The sequence below is a fragment of the Nerophis ophidion genome, linkage group LG23 (genome assembly GCF_033978795.1).
Source record: "Nerophis ophidion isolate RoL-2023_Sa linkage group LG23, RoL_Noph_v1.0, whole genome shotgun sequence".
Classification (NCBI taxonomy): Eukaryota; Metazoa; Chordata; class Actinopteri; order Syngnathiformes; family Syngnathidae; genus Nerophis; species Nerophis ophidion.
In genome coordinates, this window is record NC_084633.1 from 26783740 (window position 1) to 26798931 (window position 15192).

Here is a 15192-nt window from a genome sequence, read left to right on the forward strand (position 1 = left end):
TCTCGGCCAGAAATGAGCACGGCTGCTTCTTCAAAACAGATAAGGAACTGGCCAAAACAGCTCTGTGAGCCGACAAACAGGAGCCCTTAAGAGAAAACAAAGACTTTACTAGCGGACATAAGATAAAAGCAAGGAGGTCACGGGAAATCTTATTACATGGGAAAATACTAGTTGCTTTAAAAATTACTATGGATCAAAAAGGAACACTTTAAAATATATCATTCTCACAGTATTTATATATATATATATATATATATATATATATATATATATATATATATATATACATATACATATATATATATACACATATACATATATATATATACACATATACATATATATATATATATATATATATATATATATATATATATATATATATATATATATATATATATATATATATATATATAGGTCACACCAAATACTGACTGCTTTTCTGACCCTCAAACCCTAGACCTCAATAAAGCAAAACTGGCCATTTCAGAGTGACCTTTTATAGTGGACGACCTGTGTAATAATCCTGCTGTTTAATCAGCATCTTGACATGCCACACCTGTGAGGTGGGATGGATTATCTTGGCAAAGAAGAAATGCTCACTAACACAGGTTTAGACGAATTCGTGAAAAATATTTCAGAGGAATAGGTATGTTGTGGTTGCAGTAAAAGATGTAGATCTTTGAATAGTTCATCTCATGAAAAATGGGAGCAAAAAGTGCTGCGTTTACATTTTTGTTTAGTATAAGTCCATCCATCCATCCATCCATCTTCTTCCGCTTATCCGAGGTCGGGTCACGGGGGTAGCAGCCTAAGCAGGGAAGCCCAGACTTCCCTCTCCCCAGCCACTTCGTCTAGCTCTTCCCGGGGGATCCCGAGGCGTTCCCAGGCCAGCCGGGAGATATAGTCTTCCCAACGTGTCCTGGGTCTTCCCGTGGCGTTCGGGTGGCATCCCGACCAGATGCCCGAACCACCTCATCTGGCTCCTCTCGATTTGGAGGAGCAGCGGCTTTACTTTGAGCTCCTCCCGGATGGCAGAGCTACTCACCCTATCTCTAAGGGAGAGCCCCGCCACCCGGCGGAGGAAATTCATTTCGGCCGCTTGTATCCTTTCGGTCATGACCCAAAGCTCATGACCATAGGTGAGGATGGGAACGTAGATCGACCGGTAAATTGAGAGCTTTGCCTTCCGGCTCAGCTCCTTCTTCACCACAACGGATCGATACAGCGTCCGCATTACTGAAGAGGCCGCACCGATCCGCCTGTCGGTCTCACGATCCACTCTTCCCCCACTCGTGAACAAGACTCCTAGGTACTTGAACTCCTCCACTTGGTGCAGGGTCTCCTCCCCAACCTGGAGATGGCACTCCACCCTTTTCCGGGCGAGAACCATGGACTCGGACTTGGAGGTGCTGATTCTCATTCCTGTCACTTCACACTCGGCTGCGAACCGATCCAGTGAGAGCTGAAGATCCCGGCCAGATGAAGCCATCAGGACCACATCATCTGTAAAAAGCAGAGACCTAATCCGCGGCCACCAAATCGGAACCCCTCAACGCCTTGACTGCGCCTAGAAATTCTGTCCATAAAAGTTATGAACAGAATCGGTGACAAAGGACAGCCTTGGCGGAGTCCAACCCTCACTGGAAACGTGTCCGACTTACTGCCGGCAATGCGGACCAAGCTCTGACACTAATCATACAGGGAACGGACCGCCACAATAAGACAGTCCGGTACCCCATACTCTCTGAGCACTCCCCACAGGACTTCCCGGGGGACACGGTCGAATGCCTTCTCCAAGTCCACAAAGCACATGTAGACTGGTTGGGCAAACTCCCATGCACCCTCAAGAACCCTGCCGAGAGTATAGAGCTGGTCCACAGTTCCACGACCACGACGAAAACCACACTGTTCCTCCTGAATCTGAGGTTCGACTATCCGGCGTAGCCTCCTCTCCAGTACACCTGAATAAACCTTACCGGGAAGGCTGGGGAGTGTGATCCCACGATAGTTGGAACACACCCTCCGGTCCCCCTTCTTAAAGAGAGGGACCACCACCCCGGTCTGCCAATACAGAGGTACCGCCCCCAATGTCCACGCGATGCTGCAGAGTCTTGTCAACCAAGACAGCCCCACAGCATCCAGAGCCTTAAGGAACTCCGGGCGGATCTCATCTACCCCTGGGGCTTTGCCGCCGAGGAGTTTTTTAACTACCTCTGCAACCTCAGCCCCAGAAATAGGAGAGCCCACTACAGATTCCCCAGGCACTGCTTCCTCAAAGGAAGACGTGTTGGTGGGATTAAGGAGGTCTTCGAAGTATTCCCTCCACCGATCCACAACATCCGCAGTCGAAGTCAGCAGAACACCATCCGCACCATACACAATGTTGATAGTGCACTGCTTCCCCTTCCTGAGGCGGCGTATGGTGGTCCAGAATCGCTTCGAAGCCGTCCGGAAGTCGTTTTCCATGGCTTCCCCGAACTCTTCCCTTGTCCGAGTTTTTGCCTCCCCGACCGCTAAAGCTGCACACCGCTTGGCCCGTCGATACTCGTCCACTGCCTCCGGAGTCCTATGAGCCAAAAGAACCCGATAGGACTCCTTCTTCAGTTTGACGGCATCCCTCACTGCTCGTGTCCACCAACGGGTTCTGGGATTACCGCCACGACAGGCACCAACAACCTTGCGGCCACAGCTCCAATCAGCCGCCTCGACAATAGAGGTTCGGAACATGGTCCACTCGGACTCAATGTCCCGCACCTCCCTCGTGACATGTTCAAAGTTCTTCCGGAGGTGGGAATTGAAACTCTCTCTGACAGGAGTCTCTGCCAGACGTTCCCAGCAGACCCTCACAATGCGTTTGGGCCTGCCAGGTCTGTCGGGCATCCTCCACCACCATCGCAGCCAACTCACCACCAGGTGGTGATCAGTAGAAAGCTCCGCCCCTCTCTTCACCCGAGTGTCCAAAACATGAGGCCGCAAATCCGATGACACAACTACAAAGTCGATTATGGAACTGCGGCCTAGGGTGTCCTGATGCCAAGTGCACATATGGACACCCTTATGTTTGAACATGGTGTTTGTTATGGTATAAGTAAGTATTTTTATTCCGAAAACAAGCTTTATTCCATTTGCAGTTGTTACATTATGCATCCTCGAGATGTTGCAGAATCTTTAAACAAGGTGTGGAAAATCAAAATATCTTATTTGAATAGGTTTTTGAACATTTGTAAACTAGAATAGACACAAAATATAATTATTTATGCTAAAATTAAGATTATAGTGACAAAGTCAATGACTAAAAAGCAACTTATTTGCCACCTGCCAAGATTCAAAATGTTATTTCCAAAAATTCCCCAATAGTTTTAAGAGCTATTTATCTATTTTTAGCCATTAACTATATACATATATATGTGTAAGTATATATATATTGTCAGGCTTGGACTTGGTCTTGGGTTGTTTTCCCGAGGTGCAAAGCGAATGGAGTGGAAACGGCGTGAAAGAAGGTACATCTTTATTTTAACACTAAAACTAAAAACAGGAACGAACAAAAGGCGCGCACAATGGCGGTACAAAAAACTGGGCTATGAAACAAAAGACTAGCACAAAGGCTATAAACTACAAACATGAAACAAAAACACTTGCGCAGTGGCATAAATAACAAAAACTTACGTGGGGAAAAATGGACAGCATTGCAAGGTATGGAGCAGATAATCAAGGGCGTGAATGAGGTGATGTTGCCAGACTGACTAACTGGTAACTGTGGCTTAAATAATGAACATGATAAGTGAAAACAGGTGTGAGACAAGACAGGTGAACTGATTGGTTGTCATGGTAACAAAACAGGGAGTGAAAAAAAAAAGGAACTTAGAGTCCAAAGGGTCAAAAGCACCTGGTATTCCTAGGCAGTCTCCCATCCAAGTACTAACCAGGACAGACACGGCTTAGCTTTGAGAACAGATAAGATCGGGGATGCTCAGGGTAATATGGTCATACAAAACTCATGATCAGACATGACAGAAAACTAAATCAGTTGGCATGGTAAGACAAACAAGGAAATGCAAAGCAAACTAAAATGTCCATCCATCCATTTTCTACCGCTTATTCCCTTTTGGGGTCACGGGGGGCGTTGGCGCCTATCTCAGCTACAATCGGGCGGAAGGCGGGGTACAACCTGGACAAGTCGCCAGCTCATCGCAGAACTAAAATGTCCAAAAAACTAAACATAGCATGACCAAAACAAAACATGAACCATAGGCGTGACATATATATATATATATATATATATATATATATATATATATATATATATATATACTTTTTGTTACTGGCATCCCCAGTCACCACAATTTCCTGATTTTTTTTTCTCCCTTCTTTCTCTATCCCTTCTGCTGCGGTCCAGTTGCAAACACTACATATACCCAAACATGTAATACAGTCAAGTACAAACAAGGCAACAAGGAAAGTATTCCACTTTTTCATTTTATAAAATAAATGTGTACAGCAGAAATGAGCATCTACATCAACTATAGCAGTGGTCCCCAACTACCGGGCCGTGGCCCGATTGGTACCAGGCCGCAGAATAATTTTTTATTAATTTTTATTTAAAAAAAATATATATAAATATATATATATATATATATTTTAAATTAAGTCAACATAAAAAACACAATATACACTTACAATTAGTGCACCAACCACAAAAACGTCCCTTTTTCATGACAAAGAAAAAAAAAAAAAAAAAAAAAAGTTGGAAATTCCAGGTAAACCGGAATTTGGTTTGGAACTTGGAAAAGTGTTAGTTTCAACGTACAGGATGACTCGAATGTGTTAATGTTGGAACGCTTTGCATAGGTTGAAAAATGTGGGAATTGTGCAACTTAGAAAAATGTCCCATTCATTTTGAAGGGAACTTCCTGGAAAATTAGGAATCTTGGGAAAAGCGGGATTTTTTTGAAAATGATTAGAATCACGAATGTCCTGAATGAGCTGAATTGGTTGGTGTCGGAATTGTTTAAGTCGGGCAGGAAATGTTGAAGTAGTAAATGGTATTAGGGAATTTAGGGAAAAGCGGGATATTTTTTTTTTAAATGCTAAAAAAATGTGAATGGTCTGAGTCAGTGTTAATGTTGGAATTTTTGAAATCGGTTGAGAAATGTTGAAGTAGTAACATGTTGGATTGAGAAACGGTATGATGGAATTTATGGAATTTCTGGGGGAAAACATGGGAATTTTTCCAGTTCAAAAAACAACTTTGTTTTTTGTCCTGATCAAGTGGAATTTTTTGAGGGTAAAACGTTTGGAGTGGGTTGAAAAATGTGGAAGGAGTGAAAATAGGACTTGTCCAGGGTGTACCCCGCCTTCCGCCCGATTGTAGCTGAGATAGGCGCCAGCGCCCCCCGCGACCCCGAAAGGGAATAAGCGGTAGAAAATGGATGGATGGATGGAGTGAAAATAGGGCTTTGGAAAACCAGCAATTCTGGAAAGTCTTGTAATTTTTTTTAACTTCGAAAAAGGGGAAGTTTGAATTTTCTGGAAGGTGGAATGGTTTGAATAGGTTGAAAAATGGAGAAATGGGGGAAGTTTGAAAATTGGCTAATTCATTTTGAATGGGGAAAAATGTCTTGGAAAAAACAGAAATTCTGGGAATTTGTCAAGGAAAAGCTTGCGATTCCCGAATAGGCTGAACAGTTTGAAGTTGGATTGATTGATTGAAACTTGTATTAGTAGATTGCAAAGTTCAGTACATATCCCGTACATTTGACCACTAAATGGTAACACCCAAATAAGTTTTTTAATTTGTTTGAGTCGGGGTCCACGTTAATCAAATCATGGAACGCTTTCAATCGGGTGAAAAATGTGGAAGGTAGATTGCGCCAAAATCTGCAGAATGATAATAATAATAATAATATTAATAATAAATAGATGGGCAAAGGCCCTGCGATGAGGTGGCGACTTGTCCAGGGTGTACCCTGCCTTCCGCCCGATTGTAGCTGAGATAGGCGCCAGCGCCCCCCGTGACCCCGAAAGGGAATAAGCGGTAGAAAATGGATGGATGGATGGATGGATAGATGGGCAAATAGCCGTCTTAAGTAATGCGGACGCTGTATCGATCCGTTGTGGTGAAGAAGGAGCTGAGCCGGAAGGCAAAGTTCTCAATTTTTCCAGTCGATCGTTCCCATCCTCACCTATGGTCATGAGCTTTGGGTTATGACCGAAATGACAAGATCACGGGTACAAGAGGCCGAAATTAGTTTCTTCCGCCGGGTGGTGGGGCTCTCCCTTAGAGATAGGGTGAGATGCTCTGCCATCCGGAGGGAGTTCAAAGTAAAGCCGCTGCTCCTCCACATGGAGAGGAGCCAGATGAGGTGGTTCGGGCATCTTAAGTTAAAGTTAAAGTACCAATGATTGTCACACACACACTAGGTGTAGTGAAATTATTTTCTGCATTTGACCCATCACCTTTGAACACCTCATGGGAGGTGATGGGAGCAGTGGGCACCAACGGTGCTGCGCCCGGGAATCATTTTTGGTGATTTATCCCCCAATTCCAACCCTTAATGCTGAGTGCCAAGCAGGGAAGTAATGGGTCCCCTTTTTACAGTCTTTGGTATGACTCGTTTGGGCTTTGAACTCACGACCTACCGATCTCAAGGCGGACTCTCTAACCACTAGGCCACTGAGTAGGATCTGCTCAGGATGCCACCCGAACGCCTCCCTAGGGAGGTGTTTAGGGCACGTCCGACCGGGAGGAGGCCACGGGGAAGACTTAGGACACATTGGGAAGACTATGTCTCCCGGGTGGCCTGGGAACGCCTCGAGATCCCCCGGGAAGAGCTGGACAACGTGGCTGGGAGAAGAAAGTCTTGGCTTTCCTGCTTAGGCTGCTGCCCCCGCGACACGGCCTCGGATAAGCGGAAGATGAATGGATGGATGGACGGATAATAAATAGGGGCGGGGGGTTGCCCACATATGCAGTCCTATCCAAGGTTTCTCATAGTCATCATTGTCACTGTCACCAACGTCCCACTGGGGTGAGTTTTCCTTGCCCTTATGTGGGCTCTACCGAGGATGTCGTTGTGGTTTGTGTTTGAGACACTAGTGATTTAGGGCTATATAAATAAACATTGATTGATTGATTGATTGATTGATGAATTTTGGTGTAGAAAACCATATGTGTAAATGTTTTTGGAGCATTCCCACAATTAATTTTTTTCAGCTCTTCAAACGAAAAAAAAAATCATATAGCTTTAAGACTACGACCTGTTTGAGAAACAACGTTTCCAATTGGTTAAAAAAAGACAATCGCCCCACACCGTCCAATCAGCATGTTGGTGGGCGTAACCACATTGAATCCTCCATCCATCTTCCTGCAGACTTTCCTGCGTGCGGAGAGGAGAGAAACTACTCTACGGTGAGTTTCACACAAAAACGAACGTTATCCGCCTTTGGAACGGAAATATTGCGCCATTGTTTGACTTTAAACGTCAACGTCTTTGCAGCGTCTCCCTTTAAGACTGCTTTTTCTTAAAAAAAAAAAAACAGCATGATGCTACGTCAGTAGTGCTAAGCTAGCACGTTAAATGGAGGATGGTGCGTTTCTTACATAAGTCGGCGTTTGGTAGCTCCTTGTAAATGGCTGTATTTAATAACATTACACGGCTCTTAAACCCCAACGAATGTGATTAAAATAATTATGGTTGTTTTTTGCCATTGTGAATTGTTTGTGGCGCGTCTACGACGAACAATGAAAAATGGCGCTAGCTAACGTTAGCATCGTCGCCATCGAGCAGCGAAATCAAAATGGCGTCGTCTTTTACATTTGACCAAATGTTGCGCGGTTTTTAGAATTAATGTGCTTTCACTCTTTTTTTGGGGGGGGGGGGGGTGAAACGAAATAAAGGATAATGGTGTCTAATTATAGACATTTGCTTCTATGCATTTAATGAGCAATATTCGTTCAATGTTGTGTCTGAATCAATACAAATGCCACAACGCGGCGTGTTTCATAGCCCTTTCCCCCCTATTGTTTTCCAGTATACATCTTTATTTACAAAGTTCAAAATGTACAAACATGAACTGTTCGTGTTTTCATACTGACTGCATCATTTTTGACGATCGAACGTCACCTTTTGAGGCTTTGATAAACGGCGTTTTTTTTTTTTAACCTTGCAGTACTAATTGATGCACGGTGTATGAAACGTTACTGTCAAATATAAATAACCATTTGTTTTGTCTTTTTCAGAACACACTGCATCATACCAGCTGCTGCTAAAATATTAAGGGCAGATGAAGATGGTAATCACTCATTCAGTGTTTGTCCCTTAGATCTGATGTTCCCAAAGTGTGGGGCCTGACCCCATTCATGAAAGGACAGAGTAGAATATAGCAGTTCTTAGGGCTGCAGGATTTTGAGGAAAAAACCTAATTGCAGATTCGATTTGGTGATTTTTGGTCCATACAGATCTATGTGTAACATAGGGCTGGGCGATACGGCCTTTTTTTAAAATATCTTTATTTTTAGGCAATGTCACGATACACTATATATATCTGGATATTTTGCCTTAACCTTGAATTAACACTTGATGCATATAATCACAGCAGTATAATGATTCTATGTGTCTACATTAAAACATTCTTGTTCATACTGCATTAATATATGCTCATTTTAAACGTTCATGCAGGGAGGGAAATCACAACTAAGTCAATTGACCAAAACTGAATTTATTAAACAGTTATTAAGCAGTGGCACAAACATTCATGTCATTTCAAAACAAAGTGCAAGATTGTCAGAGACATTTTAAAACAAGCTATGAATGCACTTTTGTGCATGATGTCAATCACTATAATAGCTTAAAACAAATAAAGTGCACTTTTGTGCATGACGGCACACAAGATATTTCAATAACTGTCAAATAAAAATGACCTGCATAATGGGAAATCAAACCGCTATGTGGTAGGTTACTGCGGACGTTATCTCCTTACGTTGTTCACTATTTTTTCATACGGTGTTGATGTGGTAATGGTTTCCTCGGCATTTTGTTGGTGTGGCACCAAATGGAGATGTTGACATGCAGAGTTATCACTCTTCCTTCCCTAACAAGTGACTTTACAAATGATGCTACATATTAGCAGTAACGCTTTTTCGCCACACTTGACAAATTACGGTTGTCTGTTCGACATATTCCCACTTAAAGCCAAACCACCGCCAGGCAATGGACCCCTGTTGTTTTTCTTGGGAATTAATTATTTTTCCATTTGTTAGCAGATTTGCACCTTCTTTCTCTCGTATTACCACTCGCACCACAGCGAACCCATGTCGCTATCTCCCTGCTCTGCGAGGGTGTAAACGTATGTGACGTATGTAAGAAGGTGCGCTTGCTGTCTGTGAGAAGGAGAGATAAGAGAGCGAGAAGAGCCTGTAGTGTGATGCCAGCAGCTGAAAGCAACTGCGTGAGAACGTATACTCGAATATCACGATATAGTAATTTTCTATATCGCACAAAGACAAATCCGCGATATATCGAATATATCGATATACCGCCCAGCCCTAGTGTAACAAGTTGGTCCTACAAATCAATGTAAAATATATGGGGTGTTATGGGCTAGTAACAGATGACTAGAACTTCGACTCGAGGAGAGAGAAGGCAGAGACTGATATGCGGTTTGGTTGGCAGCCTGTATTACAGAATTTGTGATGGACAGCATATATATATATATATATATACATGTATATATATATGTGTATGTATATGTATGTATATACATATATATATATATATTAGGGTTGCAGCTAACGATTAATTCGATAATCGACTAATCTGTCGATTATTACTTCGAGTAATCAATTAATAATCAGATAAAAAAGACAAACTACATTTCTATCCTTTCCAATACCTTCTTTAAAAAAACCCGCATACTGGCACCATGTCCTTTTGAATTGCCAAACATAATAACAAAGCAAGTGTTAGAAAAATGTTTTTTTTTATAAAGTGCACCATTGTCATGCACAATAGCAATAATTTTGCTTAGGGGAATTTCAAACCTCTGCGATGAGGTGTCGACTTGTCCAGGGTGTACGCCGCCTTCTGCCCGATTGTAGCTGAGACAGGCGCCAGCGACCCCAAAAGGGAATAAGCGGTAGGAAATGGATGGATGGAATTTCAAACCTGCCTACTACCTATTCCAACCATTCTGCAATGTTGGATGCTGAATGTCTTTCCTCTATAAATACAACCAATAAAAAGTTGTCAGTGCACTAAACGTGCTTATTATCAAACCCATTCAAAAGTATATTCAATTCAAAGTAATGTAATTCTAATAGCTTCAGTAATAAAGTGCATCTAGTTGCTGTATGTGTCAAATAATGCAAGGCTAAAAAACGCCATAAGTGCAAAATAGATATTGGTTCAAGTCATAAACATTGTATATAGACAAGTGAGAAATATGCCACAAAGACTTGCAATGAACCAATATAGAGAGAGACTAATGCTAAAGGTTCTATTTTCATAACATGGACTCACCAACTCTGCTTTTATAGTCATGTACAGCTCAATGACAACAATCCAGCGCTTGTAATCGGCTCTATAAGGTTAACAAATAGGCATTTAGTTTAGAATCCCGTCAGCACAATATTTCGGGTGAAAACAATAATAAAAACATACCTCGAGCAGGAATACAACCTGCCTCCCCTCGCATCTACTGGCCACTTCCTGCTACCGCTTATGACCACCGCTAATTGGACCGCGGCGGTCACATGACCGGGGAGAGCGCGCACAGCTCAAAAGAGCAATAGAGCACAAGAGCATAATAGTCACCGCAAAAGTATAAATGTATGGATATGACACCTGTGTTACACATGCATAAAACTGAAAATAACCAGTGAAGGAAGAAATGTTACTCTTAGACTGGCAAGGAACATACTTTTTAATTTGTTTCAGGCAGTGACACAGAAAAAGTACAAGTTAGAAAACATAATATTTAGCATTTCCAGGAAAGGGAAGTGGGGAGAATATGTTCTTTAATGCCACCTCTGTTCGCCATTCAGTGATTATTACACAAGAGGTTCACTGTGGCTTTGTTCAAGGACTACCATACAAATGTTATATCATGGTGGCATTACCAAAGGTAATAATTATTGTATTGTAACAACAATTTATAGCAACAATGTAAGAAGAATGAACAATACCCACAATCGTAGTGGACAATATACCAACATTGGTAAGGAAACAGTGAAAACAGGCAGCACTGTGTAGTGCATGTGCCTCACAATACAAAGGTCCTGAGTAGTCCTGAATCCAATTCCGGGTTCGGGATCTTTCTGTGTGGAGTTTGCATGTTCTCCCTGTGACTGTGTGGATTCCCTCCGGGTACTCCGGCTTCCTCCCACCTCCAAAGACATGCACCTGGGGATAGGTTGGTTGGTAACACTAAAAATTTGCCCTCCTGTGTAAATTTGTGTGTAATCCTAGTAGTATAGACTAGATACGCTCTTGTACTTAGTATTATTACAGTGGATGTCAGGTGTAGATCCACCGATGGCGGTTGTTTACATTCAGGAACGGCGTCATTAGTGGTGTAGTGAAGCATGTTTAGCTATTCCTCGTCCTGCAGTGGTAATGCTACTTGTAAGAAACTTACTTTGTCGTCATGGAGGCCAGGATTAGTGATTTAGAAATAGCTAAAACACTGCAGACTGCGAATGGACTTAAGCCGCTAGCTAGCTCGCCATGTCTTTAACTACCTCTGTCTGAGAGTGTTTCAGTGTTAGTTTTTAAGCCAAAATGTATCCGTTCTCCCTTTTCTGTCTACACAAATTTTTTCTGCTTGTAAGTACTCCTTGATTGTGCGCTGCCAAACATGCTCCTTTGCTCGTAAAAAAAACAGTAATGGTGGGGGCACCGGTACTTTATGGACGGTATAGTACCGAATATGATTCATGAGTATCGCGTACAACAGCAATTCAAATTAAACCGACTTTGAGTACAACAGCAATTCAAATTAAAGACTCTCATGTCAATATTTTAACCAGACCTGATGTTTATACAACAGTTTAAAGCAATTAATAGTTTAAGAGAGATACAAATAATGATTGTCCTAAGGTGCCACACATTAGAATTATATGCAATAATTTGCTTTCAAAAACATATTTTTACCATTGTACTTTATTTGGAAGGTTAATAACTTAATCATGAATAAAAAAACTCATTACTGTTAGCAAAAATGTAACTTAAACACTTTGAACATCTTAAAGTGCATTTTTTCCCCAGTTAGAAAAACTAGGTTGGATGTTGTCTTTTTTCAATTGCCATTCTTGCTTGTTCGTCCGTGTTGATTGTCTCATATTGCCCATTAGATTTTGAAACTGAAATATTCCCACAACCGGACATTTAGCTTTATCATATTTTTTCCTCCTGATTCTCGTTACTTTCCAGAATTTCTCATTAGTGAGGCTCGCTGTGTGTGTAAGCGACTGACGAGGGCAAATTTTTTTGATAGTCGACAAGTCATCGACTCCACGATTAGTCAACTAAGCGTACCCATGGTTGATATCTGTAATTTCATTCAGCTGTTACAAAAAATAAAATTACTAATAAAATTATGTTCATTTAAAAGAAAGGAAAGGCAAAGTGCTAAAACAAAAAACTATTGACCTTGTTTATGTATAACATGCTATATCTAATAGATTGTATGTTTTTCATCTTACTAACTAAACTAATGCTCTTTTAAAAAGTACTTAAATTGATTTAAACAATTTTAGCTGGAAGACTTTGGCCAGAATGATTATTTTTCACACATCGACTTACACTTGGTACAAGCTAACATTCCTACCGAGTCGAGAACGTCCGCCTATCACAAATGTATTGCCGTAAAAACAAGGTCTGTTTTGCAAATTTAGCAAGGTGTTCATGTTTTTAGGAGGAAATGTTCTCACCCTATACATGTTTTTAACTGGCAATGTTTTTGCAAGGATCTGGGCGGACCCGCTTCCGCCGGTAAGACAGCAGTCATGACGTCACGACTATTGTCGACAAATATAATTGCCGGCGACATTTGTCGCACACTGAGAGCAGACCACACAACATTGTTAATGACTGAAAAGAAGGCGCACTGTGTTCAGTTAATTCTACTGTTAAATAAATGCATTCAAGTGTTGAAAATTGCACAGAGGGAGACCTCTTTCTCCCTGTTAGATGCAAAAAACAAAGGAATGCGAGGCTCTACAATTCTGAATGCCTGTCAGATACCGGTAATGACAGGAAAAAAAACCCTTGCATCTTGTGATTACAATATTGCACCAATTTAAAAAACATCAATGCAGATTAGACATGCGGCCAGAGGAGTGCTCCTTGGTTGATTTCTGGTCACTTTTACTTATTGATTCAACAGAACCGAAGTGTCTGCGATTGTCAATGCACTTAATCTTAAATTAAATGATTAGTATCCATCCATTTTCTACCGCCTGTCCCTTTTGGGGTCGCAGGGGGTCGCTGGAGCCTATCTCAGCTGCATTCGGGCGGAATGCGGTGTACACCCTGGACAAATCGCCACCTCATCGCAGGGCCAACTTAGTATATTATGTCTAAATCCTTTATGTTTATTGATATTCCAATAATGTCTTGTACATATGGATTCAACAGAATGTAAGAGAGTGCAATTGTGTTAATGTACTTTATCATAAGAATGTGACTTCTTTTGTTGTGTTCATTTATAGTCCAATTATGTCTCCGCTCTCTTTCACCAACAGGGACCGCCCCTGCGATACCGCTCCTTGCGTGTCTTCTTGCATGACGACCGCCACGTCATGGCCAAGCATTCAGCCATCTACCCAAGTCAGGAGGAACTGGAGAATGTCCAAAACATGGTGTCCCATACAGAGCGAGCCCTTAAGGCTGTGTCAGACTGGCTGGATAAACAGGAGAAGTCAGACACTGATGGCTCAGAAGCCGATAAGGAAAGGTAGGAAGACATAAATTTGACATCATTGAACTCAGTCCTTCTCACATAATGGAGTACTCTCATGTAACAAAAACGTGCTCATTCAAGTCATTAATCCCGATTGATTTAAAAAAATGTCATCACATCTTTTTTTATTGAGTTAAGTTGTAATTTTTAGTATGAAATGGTTGAAGTCAGCCCCAAAAAAATTGATAGTCAAAATAAGGATTTTTTTTTTTCAGGTAAATTCATGCTCTTTAAGTCTTAACCAATGTTAACAAAGTGATTCTGTGTTGTGAGTTTATCTTCTTTTTTCTTTAATGATTAAAAAGATACAATGTTTTGCAGAGGTGTACCTATAAAAATTTTATAGACAGATACTATTTTTGGTCGTGGGTTCCTAGGTGAAACAAAGAGAAAATAATTGAGAAGCACTGATTTAACTCAACATTAACCCGAAAGCTTAGAATTGCTAATCTCTGATGACAGACTATCAACATCCACAGCTTCAATACATCTGACTTATATTTTAAAAATACAGAGTAAATGTTTGGACTCTTGTTTGATTTTTCTCTTTGCCATGCAGCACTGAACCGAAGGAACAACCCATCCGAACTCTTCGTGGCGTGATGAGGGTGGGACTGGTGGCAAAGGGCCTCCTACTGAAGGGAGATCTGGACCTTGAACTGGTACTCTTATGTAAGGACAAGCCAACCATCACTTTGTTGAAGAAGGTGACCGACAACATCGATGCACAGCTCAAGGTGAGAGGAGTACTACTGCCTCTGCAAGTGAGGTTGTCATCCGTTACGTCAATAACCAGAAGTTCTGTCCAAAAAAAGCTTAGTTTTTACCTTACAACGGGTGACCATACTTTTTCTGCAGGCGAGCTACTTTTCAATTGAACAAGTCGGGGATCTACTTCCTTCCATCCATCCATTTCCTACCGCTTCATATATATATATATATATATTTTATTCATTTATGAAAGAGATGTTTTTGTTAACAAGTTAAATGTGTTTAGTGATAATACAATCATGTTTAACACATACAGATTCCTTTTTTTTTTTCATGAACACGAGAATATGAGTGAATGAAATTAGTTAATTTTGGTCATATAATCAACCATTTTGCGTGATCAATTCAACAGCACACAAAAAAAGACTGACCGAAAAAGGAATAAGCTGACGCCAAAGCTTATATTTGCCTATCCTATAGATTGACTGAAAATTAGATTGCCTGGATGAAAGTAATCAT

At 41.4% G+C, this 15192-nt stretch overlaps 1 protein-coding gene across 4 annotated transcripts in view; it reads left to right on the plus strand.

The window, feature by feature from the left end:
- Positions 1 to 7308: 7308 nt before the first annotated feature.
- ilf3b (interleukin enhancer binding factor 3b) overlaps positions 7309 to 15192 on the plus strand; it is a 28773-nt gene continuing 20889 nt past the window's right edge. For all 4 annotated transcript variants that reach the window (XM_061885447.1, XM_061885448.1, XM_061885449.1 and 1 more), the window contains exons 1-4: positions 7309 to 7411; positions 8243 to 8295; positions 13745 to 13956; positions 14522 to 14699. In XM_061885447.1, the coding sequence (XP_061741431.1) occupies positions 8287 to 8295; positions 13745 to 13956; positions 14522 to 14699 (399 nt within the window). In that variant the 5' untranslated portion in view covers positions 7309 to 7411; positions 8243 to 8286. The remainder of the gene's footprint in view (positions 7412 to 8242; positions 8296 to 13744; positions 13957 to 14521; positions 14700 to 15192) is intronic.